The 15,099-nt window shown below is 40.1% G+C and overlaps 1 protein-coding gene across 1 annotated transcript in view; it reads right to left on the reverse strand.

The window, feature by feature from the left end:
• The window catches only part of GNAL (G protein subunit alpha L), a 118,685-nt gene extending 107,979 nt beyond the window's left edge, over window positions 1–10,706 (reverse strand). The window contains exons 1-4 of the mRNA XM_026033859.1: window positions 10,324–10,706; window positions 9,910–9,982; window positions 8,983–9,037; window positions 8,685–8,804 (exon numbers count right to left, since the gene is read on the reverse strand). Coding sequence (XP_025889644.1) covers window positions 8,685–8,804; window positions 8,983–9,037; window positions 9,910–9,982; window positions 10,324–10,462 — 387 coding nt within the window. The 5' untranslated portion in view covers window positions 10,463–10,706. The remainder of the gene's footprint in view (window positions 1–8,684; window positions 8,805–8,982; window positions 9,038–9,909; window positions 9,983–10,323) is intronic.
• Window positions 10,707–15,099: the final 4,393 nt, after the last annotated feature.

Below are 15,099 nucleotides of genomic sequence, written 5' to 3' on the forward strand. Positions count from 1 at the left end.
AAGGCAAAGTTCATCTCTAATGTCTGCGTAACAGATATAAATTCCAATATCCTTCTTGCCTAAAGATAAATATCCTTTCAAAACATCCAGCATAGGTTTTTAAAACAAATACTAGTAGATTAATTACGAGAGCGCACTTTAAACCAGCCCAAATTTATCTCCTGATTTGAAGCAAGAAGGCAGGATCTGCGTGCCTCCAGTCACGGCTGGCAGCCTTACAGCTAGATGCAGCTCGCTTCCAAGAAATTATGACAAGACCTTCCAAAGCAAAAGACGACACAAACTCAACACTGTGTTGTACAAATTACATTCTCCCTTGGACTCTCTTTTAAGAGAAGGTCCTAGAAGTTGACTAAAGCACTTGATTGAATCTCTTGAGAATAAAAAGGCTGCAAAAGAGCAGGCTGTGAAAGGCTGCAGCAGAACAAAACTACAGACATACGCTGCAAGCAGTAACTGCAAGTGCTTATTGTTCCTTGAGTCCTATTAACATCACAAAAACTTGCTTAGATACTCAGCAGATTTGTTTTATCTGCAATAATTTATACATTTCGTTTATATTCTTCACATTATGTAAGGTAGACATGCATGAGGTCTTCAGTTCATACTGTTTATCCTGTTCTCTGCTTCCCAACTCAGGTTGTACACCTTGTACAAAGAAAACACCCTATCTCTTGCTATAGGCTGAACCTCCATTAAAAGTAATCCACTACTGACAACAGGGACAGGCAACGGAGGAAGCTAAGAAGGTGATGCAAAAAAAGAAGTAGCAAAGGTCCAAGCCAGCAAATGCTTGCCACTTCCAGAAGCTAAACTTGCAATCTTATCACATACCAAAGAAATCGCAGGCAGTTTAGATTTATGGCTCTTGTGCAGTTGGACACCCCCTTCTTTGAAACTCTAATGACCTTCTTATTATTCTTAGTGAGTAGGTGATATCCTTTGTTCCATAAATCACCACAGGGTTGGGTGAGAAGCACATAGATACACTGTTTTATCCTTAATCTGTACGGTTTTGATCATGCCCACTGAAGTCAAAAGAAAATCCCCTCTGCCATTTTACTTTCAGAGCATCCGAAACCACAAAAGCAGTAGATCAACTCGCCACTTTTAACTTAAGAGATTAAAGAATTAATTGCTAACGAAGACAATTGTGATACATACTCTGCTCTGTGTAGCTTTTCTCTGGTTGTGAAGGAACACGGTTTATAAATAATGACAGTCCATTAAACATTTTACTATCCTTCCTCTGAAACCTGTCCCTTGTAGAAGTTGCAAAGTCCTCATCCTAAAACTAATTAAATAGTGTATCTTCATTAATAGTTACCCTTCACATGTCCTTTCATTATAATTCAGCTTGTTTTACACATGCGGAAGCAACCAAATGAGGCTCTTTGCAAGCATTTTCAATGCAGGTTAAACCTTAATAAACCAAACAGCAATTTGCAATTAAATGTTCTATAGATCTCAATGCATTTCAATGTAGGTGCTAAACATTGCAAGAATTTCTTTCCCTTTTCTTCTCAAAATGGGGACTGAGATTAGTCTCTTTTTCTGGATAGCCACGAGCTCTCCTGCACCTATGGGGTGCACAGTGCTCATCCCTCAGCTGTTTTTCACCCCCTTAGGGGTGAAACCTCAGCTGTTTTTCACCCCTCTTAGGAGAAGAGGGGTGGCTGCCACCTTTCCAGTACAGAGCAGCTTAGGGGATACAGGAGTGCGTGAGCTGCAGGTAACACGAAACAGCAGCCGTCAAAACGAGCACAGCTAAATAAAAAGAGCTCCACAGGTCTGGGGCTGACACAGGGACAGCTCAGTCCTTAAACTACCACTTCCAGCTTTCTTTAATTATGCTTTAAAAATAGGGCATACATTGAGAAATAACTGATGACTAAAAATATTTTAAAGCTCCAAAAGGATCCTGTAATATATTTTTGGTGATGTGAAGAAAATCAGGCACGCCTACTTAAAATGATAATTTATTAGTCTTCCAGTTGCCATCGTACCAAACATCTTGATTTAGAAAAAAAGCACCTACTTTTATTCATTTGAAGTGTTACAGAAATGAATAAAGTTTTTGGACACAATTGCAGCAACAAGACAGAATGTGAAATCGATTATGAACAGCTCACAGTATTTGACTGGATGCTGGTTTGACTTTCAAAGGCCCCCAACTAATTTCTATTCATAGGTACAAAACCCCAAGCAGCATCAGTAAATGTCAAGAATTTTGGAGACTACACAGGTAGCGTGCATTTTAGCCAGCAATGATAAAAAATGAGAACCTCTTTTTCATGTCACAGGGAAAGCCTCTGTGTTTGTGTGATAATAAATAAAGTAGGTTCAAGTGTGAATAGAACTGCCCTATCCAAGTAATTAGATTCCAAATGTAAGATAGCAAACATTTAATTCAGTGTTAACTGGGAGGTTACAACAGTGAAGGCAACAGCACAGTTTAGGTAGAAAGACTTTTTTCTTTTGCGCTTGTTCTTAAGACTTCATCAAATAAGTGTCTCGTCAAACAGATATTAATTGTTTTACTTTGGAATCCATGTAAAAATATATTCTAAAAAATGGAAACGTACACAGGGGAATGTGAACCTTTTCTGTGCATTGCAAATTTGAAGCTGTTCTTAAAATTATTGAGATAAGAAGAGCTAGAAAAAAATACAGAATTTGATACTCTTCACTATTTTTAGGACATCTTACATTCATTAACTGTAGCTCATTTATAACTATGCATGGGCCTTTCTATAGCTCCCAATCTCAGAATTTCAACTGTTTATTGTTGGAGGCCCAAGTAGCTCCCAAGTTCCTTTACTGGGACACAAACTTATTTATTTATTTACCTATCATCAGTATGAATTGCTAACAGCTGTGCTTCAGTGAATTACTCACATTAATTCTTCTTCTATGGGCAGAGGAGAGCAGCAAAACCGTTGCTTTACTTTTATTAAACAGAGCAGTGTTTTACTAATGCAAAAACCTTATTTTGTCTTGACATTTGAACATTAAACCTTCATCTTAGAAAGAGCCCCCCAGCACAGAGCATGTATTTGAAGCAAGAAATCTTAGCAAGAAATCTTATGTATACAGTATAGTTACAATAGCTACTAATTATTTGTGAAAGCACTAACGGCTTGCCTGAGCCATCGCCCATGAACTTAATGCTTACAAAGAGCCGGAACTAAACAACATGCAAAGTTGAAGTATATTCTTCATCTCGTGTGTGAAACATTTATAATTTTGTCTTTTGACAGTGACTAACCTGAGCATTAGGGACTCAGCTTGCGGATTTAATGGAAAGCAGACATGCCTACGTGAGCTCTGCATGCAAACAGGTATTTCCTGCCAGAGCAAAGGTACCTCCGTGCATCAGCAGAGCCTTCCCCTAATAGGAGACGAGCTCAACTTCAGTATGTGCTGGCAGTGAGTTGTCAGTGCCCGGCACAGAAACAAGCGCTATCACAACAAAGAAACGTCATCTCTTACATAATTGCTGCTCTCCCCCAATATCCACTGCTTTTCAATACCAGTCCTCTTGCCAATATTAACCTTTGTGTGAAGACTGAAGAGATGCCAGCAACTGCATCAGCATAAGTGGTATTTTCCACTGTCCCCCCTTTTTCAGCCTTCTTCATTAGTTTTTTGAAGTGTTATTAGTTCAGGGTAGTCATAGCGTTGTTGGATCTGTATAATCTAATTCCTATCTGGCTTTCTAGAGCCCTTTCACAGATGTGAAAACAAGGCCCAAAGAACAACCACTGGTTGGCATATTGGAACTCGAAAAAGGGAAATGACTTTAGCTGGAGAAGTTTGCTTGATTTCCAGAAGTTAATTTTGAGTTGAAACTGTATTATTGCTAAGCATAAAAACTCGTGGGCCTTCAACATAACCAAAATGTTAAATAAAGTCCTAAAGCAAAAATCTAAATGGAAAAAAAAAACAACAAACCAACAAACAAACAGAAAAAACAAACCCAAGCCATTTGTCTGGCAATATTCACCTTGTTGTAAATGACATAAAACTAAAAAGACATTTCCCTATAAAACATGGTCTGTTTTCACACTCCTGAGAAATATGGAAATACTTCAAGTTATTTGGAAAAACAATAATGTAGGAAGATGCTCTTGTGCAGCTCCTTTGGGCTACATCAAGTGAGTATTACACAGAAACTTAAACATGCTGTGGCCAAATAGGATATTAAAGTCACAGCATCAACTGCATACCCAAATAAGTCTAACCATATATGAACCTATGTATCATGTTTTCCATCTCTTATTTAAGTATTTATTTGGGGTAAGTATTTTCTAGGGCCCACGGATACACTGCAGTTGAACAAGATTTCCAGGTACTTCAAACATTTGAGACACACACTGTGTAAACCGGCAATGGGTAGGCATTAGAATGAGTTTGAATATTAATATTTTGTTTAATAAGTATTTGAAATGTCTAGGAAAAGTTTTCATGACTTCAAATCCTGACCACAAATATCTTTCTTTCTTTTGTCATTAAGATACTAATAAAAAGTCCTGCTTTTGAAGAAGAGAAGGTGGAAGAAAACTAAAGACAATGAAGCTGAACTCAAACATCTGCAACATCTAGAAAAGCAGAGAAAACCACAGAAAGAACATGTTAATCTGAAGCACTTTCCCTGTCAATGTGTACATTAACATTTCACTTCTAAAAGCTGAATTAAAGAGGTTACATGATTGATAAAAGAGCTTCAGAAGTTATTTTTAAAGCTAGCACACTAAAAACAGCGCAAGGGACTACTTTTGCACAATTCACTGTTTTATAAAGGTTTAACCAAATACTTTAGCTCTCCAGTAATTTTCTGAACAAAGTAAAGCGGTCCTCCCTGGACCCCAATAACTGGGTGAAGTGTTTATATGTTTTCTATTAAGCAAATGATTCAGGTGCAGCAGCAACTAGGTAACAGAGGCAACAGTTTGGCCACAGAATGCAGCTAGCTGACTACCTGCCATATATAAGCATATAGATATATACACACATATAACTGACAGAACTGTCCAGATATGCCCAATCTGGTGGATAAATTCCTTAGGAAAACTATTTAATTTGGATAAATTTTTGGTGAAGACAAAATTCAAACACGTCAATAAAGGCAACTAAACTTGAATAAACACAGGCTTACATAATGCGGCGTGTTTTTCCACAGCTACTAGCATAATACGCCCTTAATATGTTCACTCGCTTTCACAAAGGACAAAATAAATCCCCATCAATAAAGGATTAAAAATGGCGCAGGTCAATTCCTGTTAACTTTAGCAAATATCAATCAGCACTTGGCCAAAAATAATAAAAAAAAGTCTTTCCAATAAACTGCGCCTGCTTCCGTTTCAGTTTTAAAGCCCTTCTGCCGACTCCGTCCTGGAATATGGTACTAAGACCCTGTCTAAAATAGAAGTTGGATCAAAATTTATCTCCCTTCTTTTTACAACTTCAAGGAAGAAACTATAATGGATGCATACCTTATTCATGTTCATTAACTTATTAAAAAAGCAAGGCTTATATCTTATGATTTATATAATGCGACTGCATTGGTCTCTCAAGCGATTTTTCTTATACAAATGTACGCTAAAACAGACTTTGAATAGAATCAATGAAAGACAATGTAAAAAAAATCAAGAAATCTTTGGTTTTTTAAATTTACAACATTGAGTTAGCATTACTAAACTAAAAAAGAATATATTTTAATAAAATTATGTGAAAGTATCCTTTCACATACTTCAAGGAGTACAGATACTTGAAGGAGTATGTAAGGAGACAACTATTGAGGTAAGTGGCTCTGCTTACATTTTATGGACCACTATGTAATTAAAATACCAGCCAAACAAAACACATAATCCAAGTCTAAATGCCAGACCCATCCTCATCCTCCCTCAAGTACTTGGAATTTCAGTCATCAATTTTAATTGGAGTGGGATTTTACCCACAGGAAATCAGTATTTTCAAATCCACATATTTTAAAGGACATTTTTCACAACTAAATGGATATTAGTTGATTTGTATGCAATTTAAGTCTGCCTATCCAACTATACCCAATATGTCACAAATATATTTAAATTAGCGTCTCACGTGTGTTGGCCATATTGTGCCATCAGGGAAGTTTTTACATTTTATCAGGAATCTCTATTTAAGAACTCAGGATACAGTGCACTCATTTTACCACATTTTGCATCCATTTTAGTTGAAGTGCATCCTCAACTAAAATACATTCATTTTTAAGAGAAAGATTACTAATATCATCCAGAAAATGAAAGGTCTGTAATGCAATAAAGACCATATGTCTTTAATGTCTTTATCATATTGTTTAAAATCCTAAAATTAGCTTTTTTTTCTTTCCAAAACGGCGTAACGTTTGTCATGTTTTCAAATATGCTGAAGTTTATCCAGGGACAATACCTAAGTACTGCCTAAATCAGCAGATTCTCCTTTTAAACTACTTTAAAAGCACAGAATAGCAAGTCCTGAATATATATTATTAAACACTGTACTGGGTTTTCCTGGCTTAGATGGCCTTATTCTATTTACCAGGTATTAATCAGGGAACCAGTAATGCTTAGAAAAGGATGCCTAACTGCTTACACATATTTATTTTTATACGTGTACTTATTTAAAAATACTAAATGGGTCAGAAAGTATTTCAGCTGGGAACATAATTTTACTTTAAGTTACCATTGGATAAATTGGATAAATTGGAGCATGATCAAGCCCTGAAGCGCATTTTTTTCCATCTCTTTCTCACACATCTTCCTCGAAAGAAGCATCATGTTAGACCAACAAAAATAACACAAATATGTAGGCAAACTACAGATTTTATAAACACTAAGCCTACAAACTGGGCAGAGAAGAAAGCAGAAGGAAATAGGTGAAAATGACAGATAAATTATACTTGCTTCTAAAGCAGCAGTAGATTTTTATGTTCTTTTTTTAAGCTTGTAACGTTTCTTGTTTTAAGACTAATATTTGAAAGCATTTCAAATAACATGATAGTATTATTCAGAAATCTTACTAATTTCAAAAAACAGTTACTCAAAATTGATTTTGCATCCAGACCTAAAATATTACTTGCTTCAGAGCCTACAAGATATCTCCCCATCAGAGAGGAAAAGGTTTTTCCTTTTAGAAATATCAAAAAGTCCAATGTGCGTAGATATGGTCAACTTCTGTGAAGAGTAAGCTTTGTAAAAAGAATAAGAAATATTAATAGCTCCAGCCCTACTGAAAATCTACTTTAATTTTCTTTCATCCCAGCACTCAAAAAACCAGATGCTCTACACAGAATTACAAAGGATATATGTCAGTATTTATTTTATCCAAGCAAATAAGGGTTAAAATTTAAGAGAAAAAACAGGAAAAAGGCATCAAATGTCTCAGATTTCAAAAACACATATAGGCCAAATTTTTCACGACCAGCTCAACACCCATTTCTAAAAGGAGTTTCTCATTTTTTACTAACCTGCATATACCACTTGAACAATTATGCAGCATGTGGGCGTACCTTACAGCCGTTTTCTTAACATCTGCATTCTGTGTTAAATTCTAACTGTACAAGATGTCTGATATTTTTTCTTTATCTTGAACCTTCAAAGTGGTAGGTTTACCAGAGGCAAAACCACACACCAGAGAATATGAGTCATATAATAAAGAAACATCTCTTCCCTTTCTCCCCCTTCCACCCTGAAGCGATAACAACCTAAAGACACTCTATTGTAAATGGCTTCTTTGGTAATATTGATAACAGGAGCAACTCATAATCACTTAGCCAATGAATGAAGGTTTTTTTTTTTTAGTCCTTATTGTATCCATAACATATTGGCCTTTGTATCATTTTAAGCCAATTAAAAAATTACATTACAACAGAAATTGAATTCTTGCTAAGAATCAGAATGTCTACAAGTTTCCTTTCATGTTAAGCATGAAAAACAAAACATACTACACGTTTCCATAAATGATAGCACTAGAATGTCAAAATAATCCAATGTAGGACACCTACGCAATGTCATCCAAATACCAACTCTAAGCTGACCACAGAAGGCAACCTCAAAACAGAAATCATTAGTTTTCTAATGATTCTGTACCAAAAGATGGCAACATTCACATTCGACAAAATACTGCTCATGCCAACTGCACAAGAGAAGCACAACGAAGACCCAAGGCCACCTTACGGGCCCATGGGCTACCCCAGTTTCCCCTGTGAAAAGCACCAAGTGCTGCTGGAGTCACTCAACCTGTTCACTTCCTTTAATGCCCCTGTATATAGGGAGCCTGTAACTCCTTCCACTGACATCCTGCATCTAATTACATGTAGGAAAAACAGCCTTCAAACAAAGCCTTATCTGAAGTGTCAACATGTAGAATCACATCAGAATTTTTTAGGAGATGGACTAAATAATAGAAGAAAACCAACATTTAACATCAGCATCAGCAAATACATTAGTGAAACATAAGCATCAGCAAATAAATTATTCACAACAAAACTCAGCAACACTAAAACAGGTGCAACCACTGTCTTGTAAGAAAGTTAACCTTGTGGCAAAGCTCTTCTCAAGAGTATCTTCCAAAAAGCAGGAAAAGAAAAAAATCATTTCACTGATGAGAGCGAGAGCTCCACGTCCCCTCCCAGAACAGAGGAACGCGCTGGTTTCTATTCTTACCTGTGTATAGTCGAAGTCAGAGAGAGGAGCTATACTCTTGATGTAGTCCATTCGGAATTGGTTTTCTGGATTGGCCAACGGAACTGGGGGTATTAAAGTGCTCATAGCTGAAACTATAGTCTAGAATTGGATAAAAGAAAAACAAGCGCGTTAATCTGGATAAATCTACGATACAGAATCAACAGAAGATAATCCCATCTGATCAGCAAAACGGGATTTTCTCTACACAATCTTAGCACAATCCTTATCGTTTCCTGTACACCCAAGGATTTGAAAACAGTATAAAGAATGCTCTTACCACAATCGCATCTTTAACATTTTTCCGAATATCCAGTATTTTCTGTTTCTTTTCTCTGCATTAAAACAGAAATATTAACACTTTGATTTTTTCCTTCAAAGCAGCGGGATGCTACAGTAGTTCAAAGTCAGCAATATTTTTTTTGTGTGTTTGTTTTTCTGCACTGACTGCTTATTCATCTGCTCTTCAATCACTAAGAAATACTAACAGAAAAGAACATCGAGATAAATACATTTTTCCCTCTATCCTTCCTTTCATGTACTAGGAAGAGCAACACACATTCACCATTAAAATACTGTTAAAAAGCCACATCTGCAAAGCCTTCCCTGAGAGAACTTGAAGCCATTCTCCCATTTCTGCAGCATGCAGTGGGCACGCACAGAACTCGTAATAGATAGCTGAAAGGCAACAGATGTCTAAAATTAACACTATAGATTAATAATAAATTCAGGCAAAGAGTTCTTCAGAGAGAAATGATGCAGCCCCAGGATTTGCGAATGATTTCTAACAAACATTCAAAAATTAGTTTCAGTTTTACCCCAATACCGGAAAAAGAGCAGCCACTGTCATCCTGAATGTGACTTGCCACGTATTTTTGGTCGTATTACAGACAGATGCAATATTTAGTTATTTGCTTCTATGTAAAAAGTAGTCGCCATGTTGTTGCTACAGAGGGGCCTGTCAAGCGCTGCAGCAGCAACAGTGTAAAAATACTGTAAAGGGGCCAGGAGGAGAAAACGCAAATATACAATAGCAGCGATTTCCTTATTCCCTCTGCCCTTCTGCCCTCCCTCCCTCCCCCCAGACGCAGTGTCGAGCCACCGAAATGCAGCGGGGACGAAGAGCAGAGCTTGCCCGGGATGCCGTGCGCTAACCTGTTCCAGGAGGGTAATGAAAAATAAGCCCCAAAGTGACAATAATTCTTACTCTGAATTAAATCCATTGACATGCAGGATTCGCATTTGTTTCACGATAGTGCTTTTTCCTGACTCACCGGCCCCTAAAAGAGAAAGAAGGAAAGGCAGGACATTGTGATATATGGAGCAGGGCTTCCTATTTTCCTTTTTTTTCTTTTTTTTTCCTCCTGTTTCGGACGCGGCGCGACAGCATCTCCCACCTCCGGCAGCATTTCCCTGCGTGTGCATCCATGTGGCCGCCGCGCCGAGCCCAGCCGGGGGACGCTGCCCAGCGGGGCAGCCTGCGTTTTCCGTGCCGCACACGGACACACGGACACACAGACACACACCGCGGCAGAGCCACCTTCTCCACGACACCCGCTGGCCACCCGGGCAGATGCCCCCTCGCCTCCCCGCCGCCCTGGCCCCGCTCCCGCTGCCTTACCCAGCAGGAGCAAGCGATGTGTCGCTTTATAAGCCAGCCTCTCTTTCTGCAACTGCTTCTCTATTTTTTTGTTGGCTTCTCGCTGCGCTTTCTCATCGATACGCTGATCCTCCGTTTTGCTGTTGCCCAAACACCCCATAGCTGCCGCTCAGGGTGGATGTCAAATGGTCGTCTTTGTATATGTGGTATTTACCAGGGGGAAGGGGGGGGTGCGCCTGTATATCCCGGTAGCCCTGCGACGCTTTCTCTTCTCTTCTTCCCCCCCGGTTGCTCAGATAAAAATGGTCTCTAGCCGCCTTCTGATCAAAACGGAGTTTGTTTTTTTGTTTTTTTCCCCCAAAGAGATGCGAGGAGCAGCCGGCGAGGTAACCGTTCCCAGGCAGGGAGGGGGTGGGGGGAAAAAGCTGTACAAAAATGTCTAACATGCAACGGGGAGCGCGAGCGAAGGGCTCCTCCTGGAAACCAGCCGAACGCCGCTCTCCTCTCTCCCTCCCCACTGCACACACACAATCCCTATATTTCTCTGTAAAGGTCTATTTTTGTCTTTCTAACTCAGCACTGCCTCTCTCTGCGAGACCAGGAAACAGTCAAACTAGGGAGCCCGGCAGCGCTGGCGCCCGCAGCACGGAGGAAGGTAAAAGCTGGATCCACCTGGGCCCTAGGGGAGCCTGCGAGGCCGGGCCCGCGCGGCCCACAGCGCACACGGGGTCCAGCTGCCCCCACGAAGGGGGCACTGGCCCCACGGACCGCCCCGGGATCGCGGCCGCTGCAAAAACCTGGAGCTGGCTTTGCCGTGGCGCTTTGGCCCCCAGATCCTGGGGATGTGGGTCGTCCCGGCAGGAAACTGCGCTCATGGTCCTCGGCCTTGGCCCTGAGAGGGGAATTCTCCCCCGCGAGCATCGCCACAGTGGTCACTGCCTGGTGTGCCTTTCCCAGACGGATCGGCGCGCACGGGAAAGCACAGCCGCTACCGGAGCAACACGTGGCATGGGGATGCTGGCACGTTTGGGTCAGAAATCCCAAACTGGCCACCACCAACCCATGATGATGCCCGTGCCTGCTCCGCAGGGAGGAGCGGGAACGTCCTAGTCCTGCCAGGACAGGAGCATCACCCCCAGCCTGCCCAGGTTCCGCCAAGCACACTGCCCACCAGCAGGAATATATCAAAATACACTGACATCCTTCCACATGCACACATACATACGTGCTATACAGCATGCTACATACATGCCATGTGTACAACACACACACATCATGACAATACACATGCATGCACACGTGAGCTTTCTTCACGGATTGTCACAGCAGCACATAGGTAGGGGATTTTCCCTTGCATTTTTCTTTCGAATATTCCAAACAGCATCAGCTGAACAGGAAAATGAAGCCCGGTAGCCTGCAGGATTATTTAATCCAAACACAATAAGGTAGATGATGCTGATAGTCCCCACCCAAACAAATCTTTACAGGCAAGAAGCTGCGCTTCTTGTTTCATTTTTCTACATTTTTAGGTCTCAAAATGAAACAGCAAACTAGGCAAAATTATAGGTATTTCTCCTTGATGCAAATCTGCCCTCACCTTGCAAACTGGTAGTTCAGTGCCAGTGCAAGTACAATAACATGGCACCTGGATTTTTCTGAAATCTTTGCTTCACTGTATAGGCAGTAACAATATCCACTCTTCAAATGTGGTTCCAGATTTACTAAAGCACCAAAAAGGATGGACAGAGAATCTCTAAAGTCTCAAAATATTCCCCCTTTATGTGCAAATATAATTACTCATCCAGTTCCCAACAGTCCAGGCACATTTTTAAAGAGTGATTAGTAATCATATTTTGAAAGCTACTTCTCTTAAATCTTGGTCTGACCAAGATCGATGAGAGATTTAGCACTTATTTCAATAAAACAAAAAATGATTTTTTATCTAAAAAGGCTAAGCTCTAAGGGCATACATAAGCAAAAGATATATAGATGTTACAGAGGGATTTAGGCTTTTTTGAATTGCTCTCTCATTTAGGCAGGAAGTGCTGGATCTAAAATGAAGGAAGAGGAACTTGCACTGTCTCCTTTGAAAGCACGCTGTAAATCGGTGAAAATGGGAGGATGCAGAAGAGAAATACGTAGTGCTCTACCTTTCAGTGCAATATTGTGTGTGGATTTCTGCAGTAAGTAGCAAAAATTCAGCTCCTTAAAAGAAAAAAAAAGAATAAAAAAAAAGAATAAAAAAGGAAACAAAAATCAGGAGATTCTACTGAATTCAGGTACTGGATACATCTTTTTGTGGTACTGCTTGATCTCGAATTTGAAAGCTGTTTTATTTTCTTCCTTATAAAGACGGAATAAAGAGGGACTAAAAATGAAAACTGACAGGATCTGCCAGCACTAACCATGCACTTTTTTAGTGTTATTGAACTGTATTTTTTCAGGATACCCTGCCTTTTTTTCTATTTTTTTTTCTTATTTACGTTCTCCTGCTTGGAGGGGCAGGCACCTACTCTGATGTAGGTAGTTTTAGATGCACAATTGAGGATAACTGCTGTTTTTTGAGGCTGGCAGGCCTGGGATGCAAAATGAAAAGCTTTGGTGAAAAACAGTCATACTTGCTCTGTGCCACGGCCCAATGCAGGCTCCAAAGTGATGGGGCTCTGCTAGAAATCACTAGCTAGGTCTGGATTTTCATAGTGCTTCAGTGTCAGAAGCCATAATTTATGATGCACAAGATGTGTCGAGCCAGATTTATTTCCTATTTAAATATCTCAGATAGAGAACTAGGTCCCAAATCTGGCTAGTGTCAGATGGCCCAAGGAGCTAAATGTGTCTTATTTTTTCCCCTCCTCTCCTTAGCAGTTTTGCCCCCATATGTCCTAACCTTTGGACTTTTTTTTCAGTGTAGATTTGTTAGTAGCTTTGATGAAAGAAAAGGCTCAGTGCCGCTAAACAGCATTTAACAGGATCCTGGTATATCCTGCTTTTACCTTTCTCCAGGGAGAGAAAGTGTTCCTCATTTCCTCTCTCCCCCTCACAAACCCCATGACCCTTTTGGGTCTCTTCCTCCTGAGAAAAGATCAACCAGTTCAAAAGCGAGGGCCGTGAGCAACCTGTGTCCAGAAAAAAAAAACTTCTGGCTGTAATTACCTTCCCAGCCCTCCCCCCTTTGCTCTTCCAAAGGGCAGCATATCTTACCCAGGACACATTTGAAAATACAAAGTCCTAGAAATGCCAGTAAACACCAAACTTTCACTCTCTTTCACTCAACTTTGATTGCAGCTTTTTTTTTTGTGTGTGTGTGTGTCCAGAAAGAAATCACAGCTCCCACATGAATGAATGTCTCTGTGCACAGAGATACCCCAACCGTGAGCATAATACAAACACAATACAACCCCTCCCTATAAATGGTTTCCACAGTATTGCTTTACCAAACAAGCTGCTAGTACAAATCATACACGTGGATTAAAATAAAAGCCTGGGGAAGGGAAAAGGCGATCCTTCCTGTTCCTCCCCTCTCTTCTCACAGCATCCTCCTCGAGTTCCTGGTCCTCCTGAAAATGGGGTAATTCACACTGCTTCTGCCCCACCAGAGTAGGCAATATATGTGCAAACTTTTACATACGTATAAATCTATATACATACATAAAGAAAATGCATACTGAATAGGTATGTATGAAAATAAAATCAAGCTTCTGCTTTCTGCTCAAGCACGATGGTGTCATATTGTGAAATGGGGTAAGGAAGCACAAATCCTCCTGGTGGAAAACCAGATACACCTTTATTTTTGTTTTCTCTTGCAGGTACTCACTTCAGTACTCACTTTTCCTAAGCCTCAGTTGCAGTGTTGGTTGGCCCGGGTCACTTTTGTGGAGGCTACATTTGTGTATTTGAACAGAGGAAAACTGACAGCCCAGATGAAGCTAAATTCAGGGAATCAGTCATTACTGGATGGCCACTCCTGCCCCAAAGTCACAGATTTGTTTCTCTTGCTCATGTTTGGGGTAAAATGTCCTCAAATAGAGGACATAAAAACCTAGTGAGAACTAACAGGGAGAACCTGCAGACACCTCTCAAGAGACGCTGCTGCTCCTTGCAGCCACGATGCAGAGCTGTTTCTTGCAGACTTGAAAGGGCTCTACAATAACTGCAGACACTTTGGAAACCATCTCCTTTTTGCATAGCATCTCCTGTGGCTTCAGGTCTGGTTCTCAAAGAAAGAGCAAACGCAGAAAGAGATGCAGATGGAAACTTAAGGGTAAGTTAAGCAAGTGGAGAAGGGATTTCTTCTGCTTGCTGCTTTCTGCCTTCCTTTTCACAAGGGTCTTGACTTCATGCTGTCACTGAGCATGAACATTGCACCAGCTGGGTAACACTGAGGTGACCAGAGCTGCTGTTTCTGTCTAACTGAATTCTCTTGCTCATGTTTTTGCACATCGGGATACACAACTCTTTCTACTAACTACTTCATGGTGAAAGCAGGCTCTGAAAAGTGAAAAACAAATCCATATTTGTGTATGCATTCAAGAAACATGGTTAAACAGAATTCTTTTTCTCTGGTAATAGTTTCTTGGCATTTTTTTTCCCCTGTTGATATCAAACATTAACACAAGTGTATGCAATCTCCAGAAAGCTACATTTGGATTTTTGTAATATAGATGAACCTGGAACCAATAAAATTATGTCTCCAATCATATCGAAAATGCTGGCTACAGATCTAACAAATGCAGTGTTAGAGTGTGTACTGTGAGTGTCATCCTGAGCAATCCAATCTTTGTCCTCTTGTATTGAAAT

Source organism: Nothoprocta perdicaria, unplaced genomic scaffold (genome assembly GCF_003342845.1).
Source record: "Nothoprocta perdicaria isolate Ctin4 unplaced genomic scaffold, notPer1 scaffold_134, whole genome shotgun sequence".
In the NCBI taxonomy this organism is placed as follows: Eukaryota; Metazoa; Chordata; class Aves; order Tinamiformes; family Tinamidae; genus Nothoprocta; species Nothoprocta perdicaria.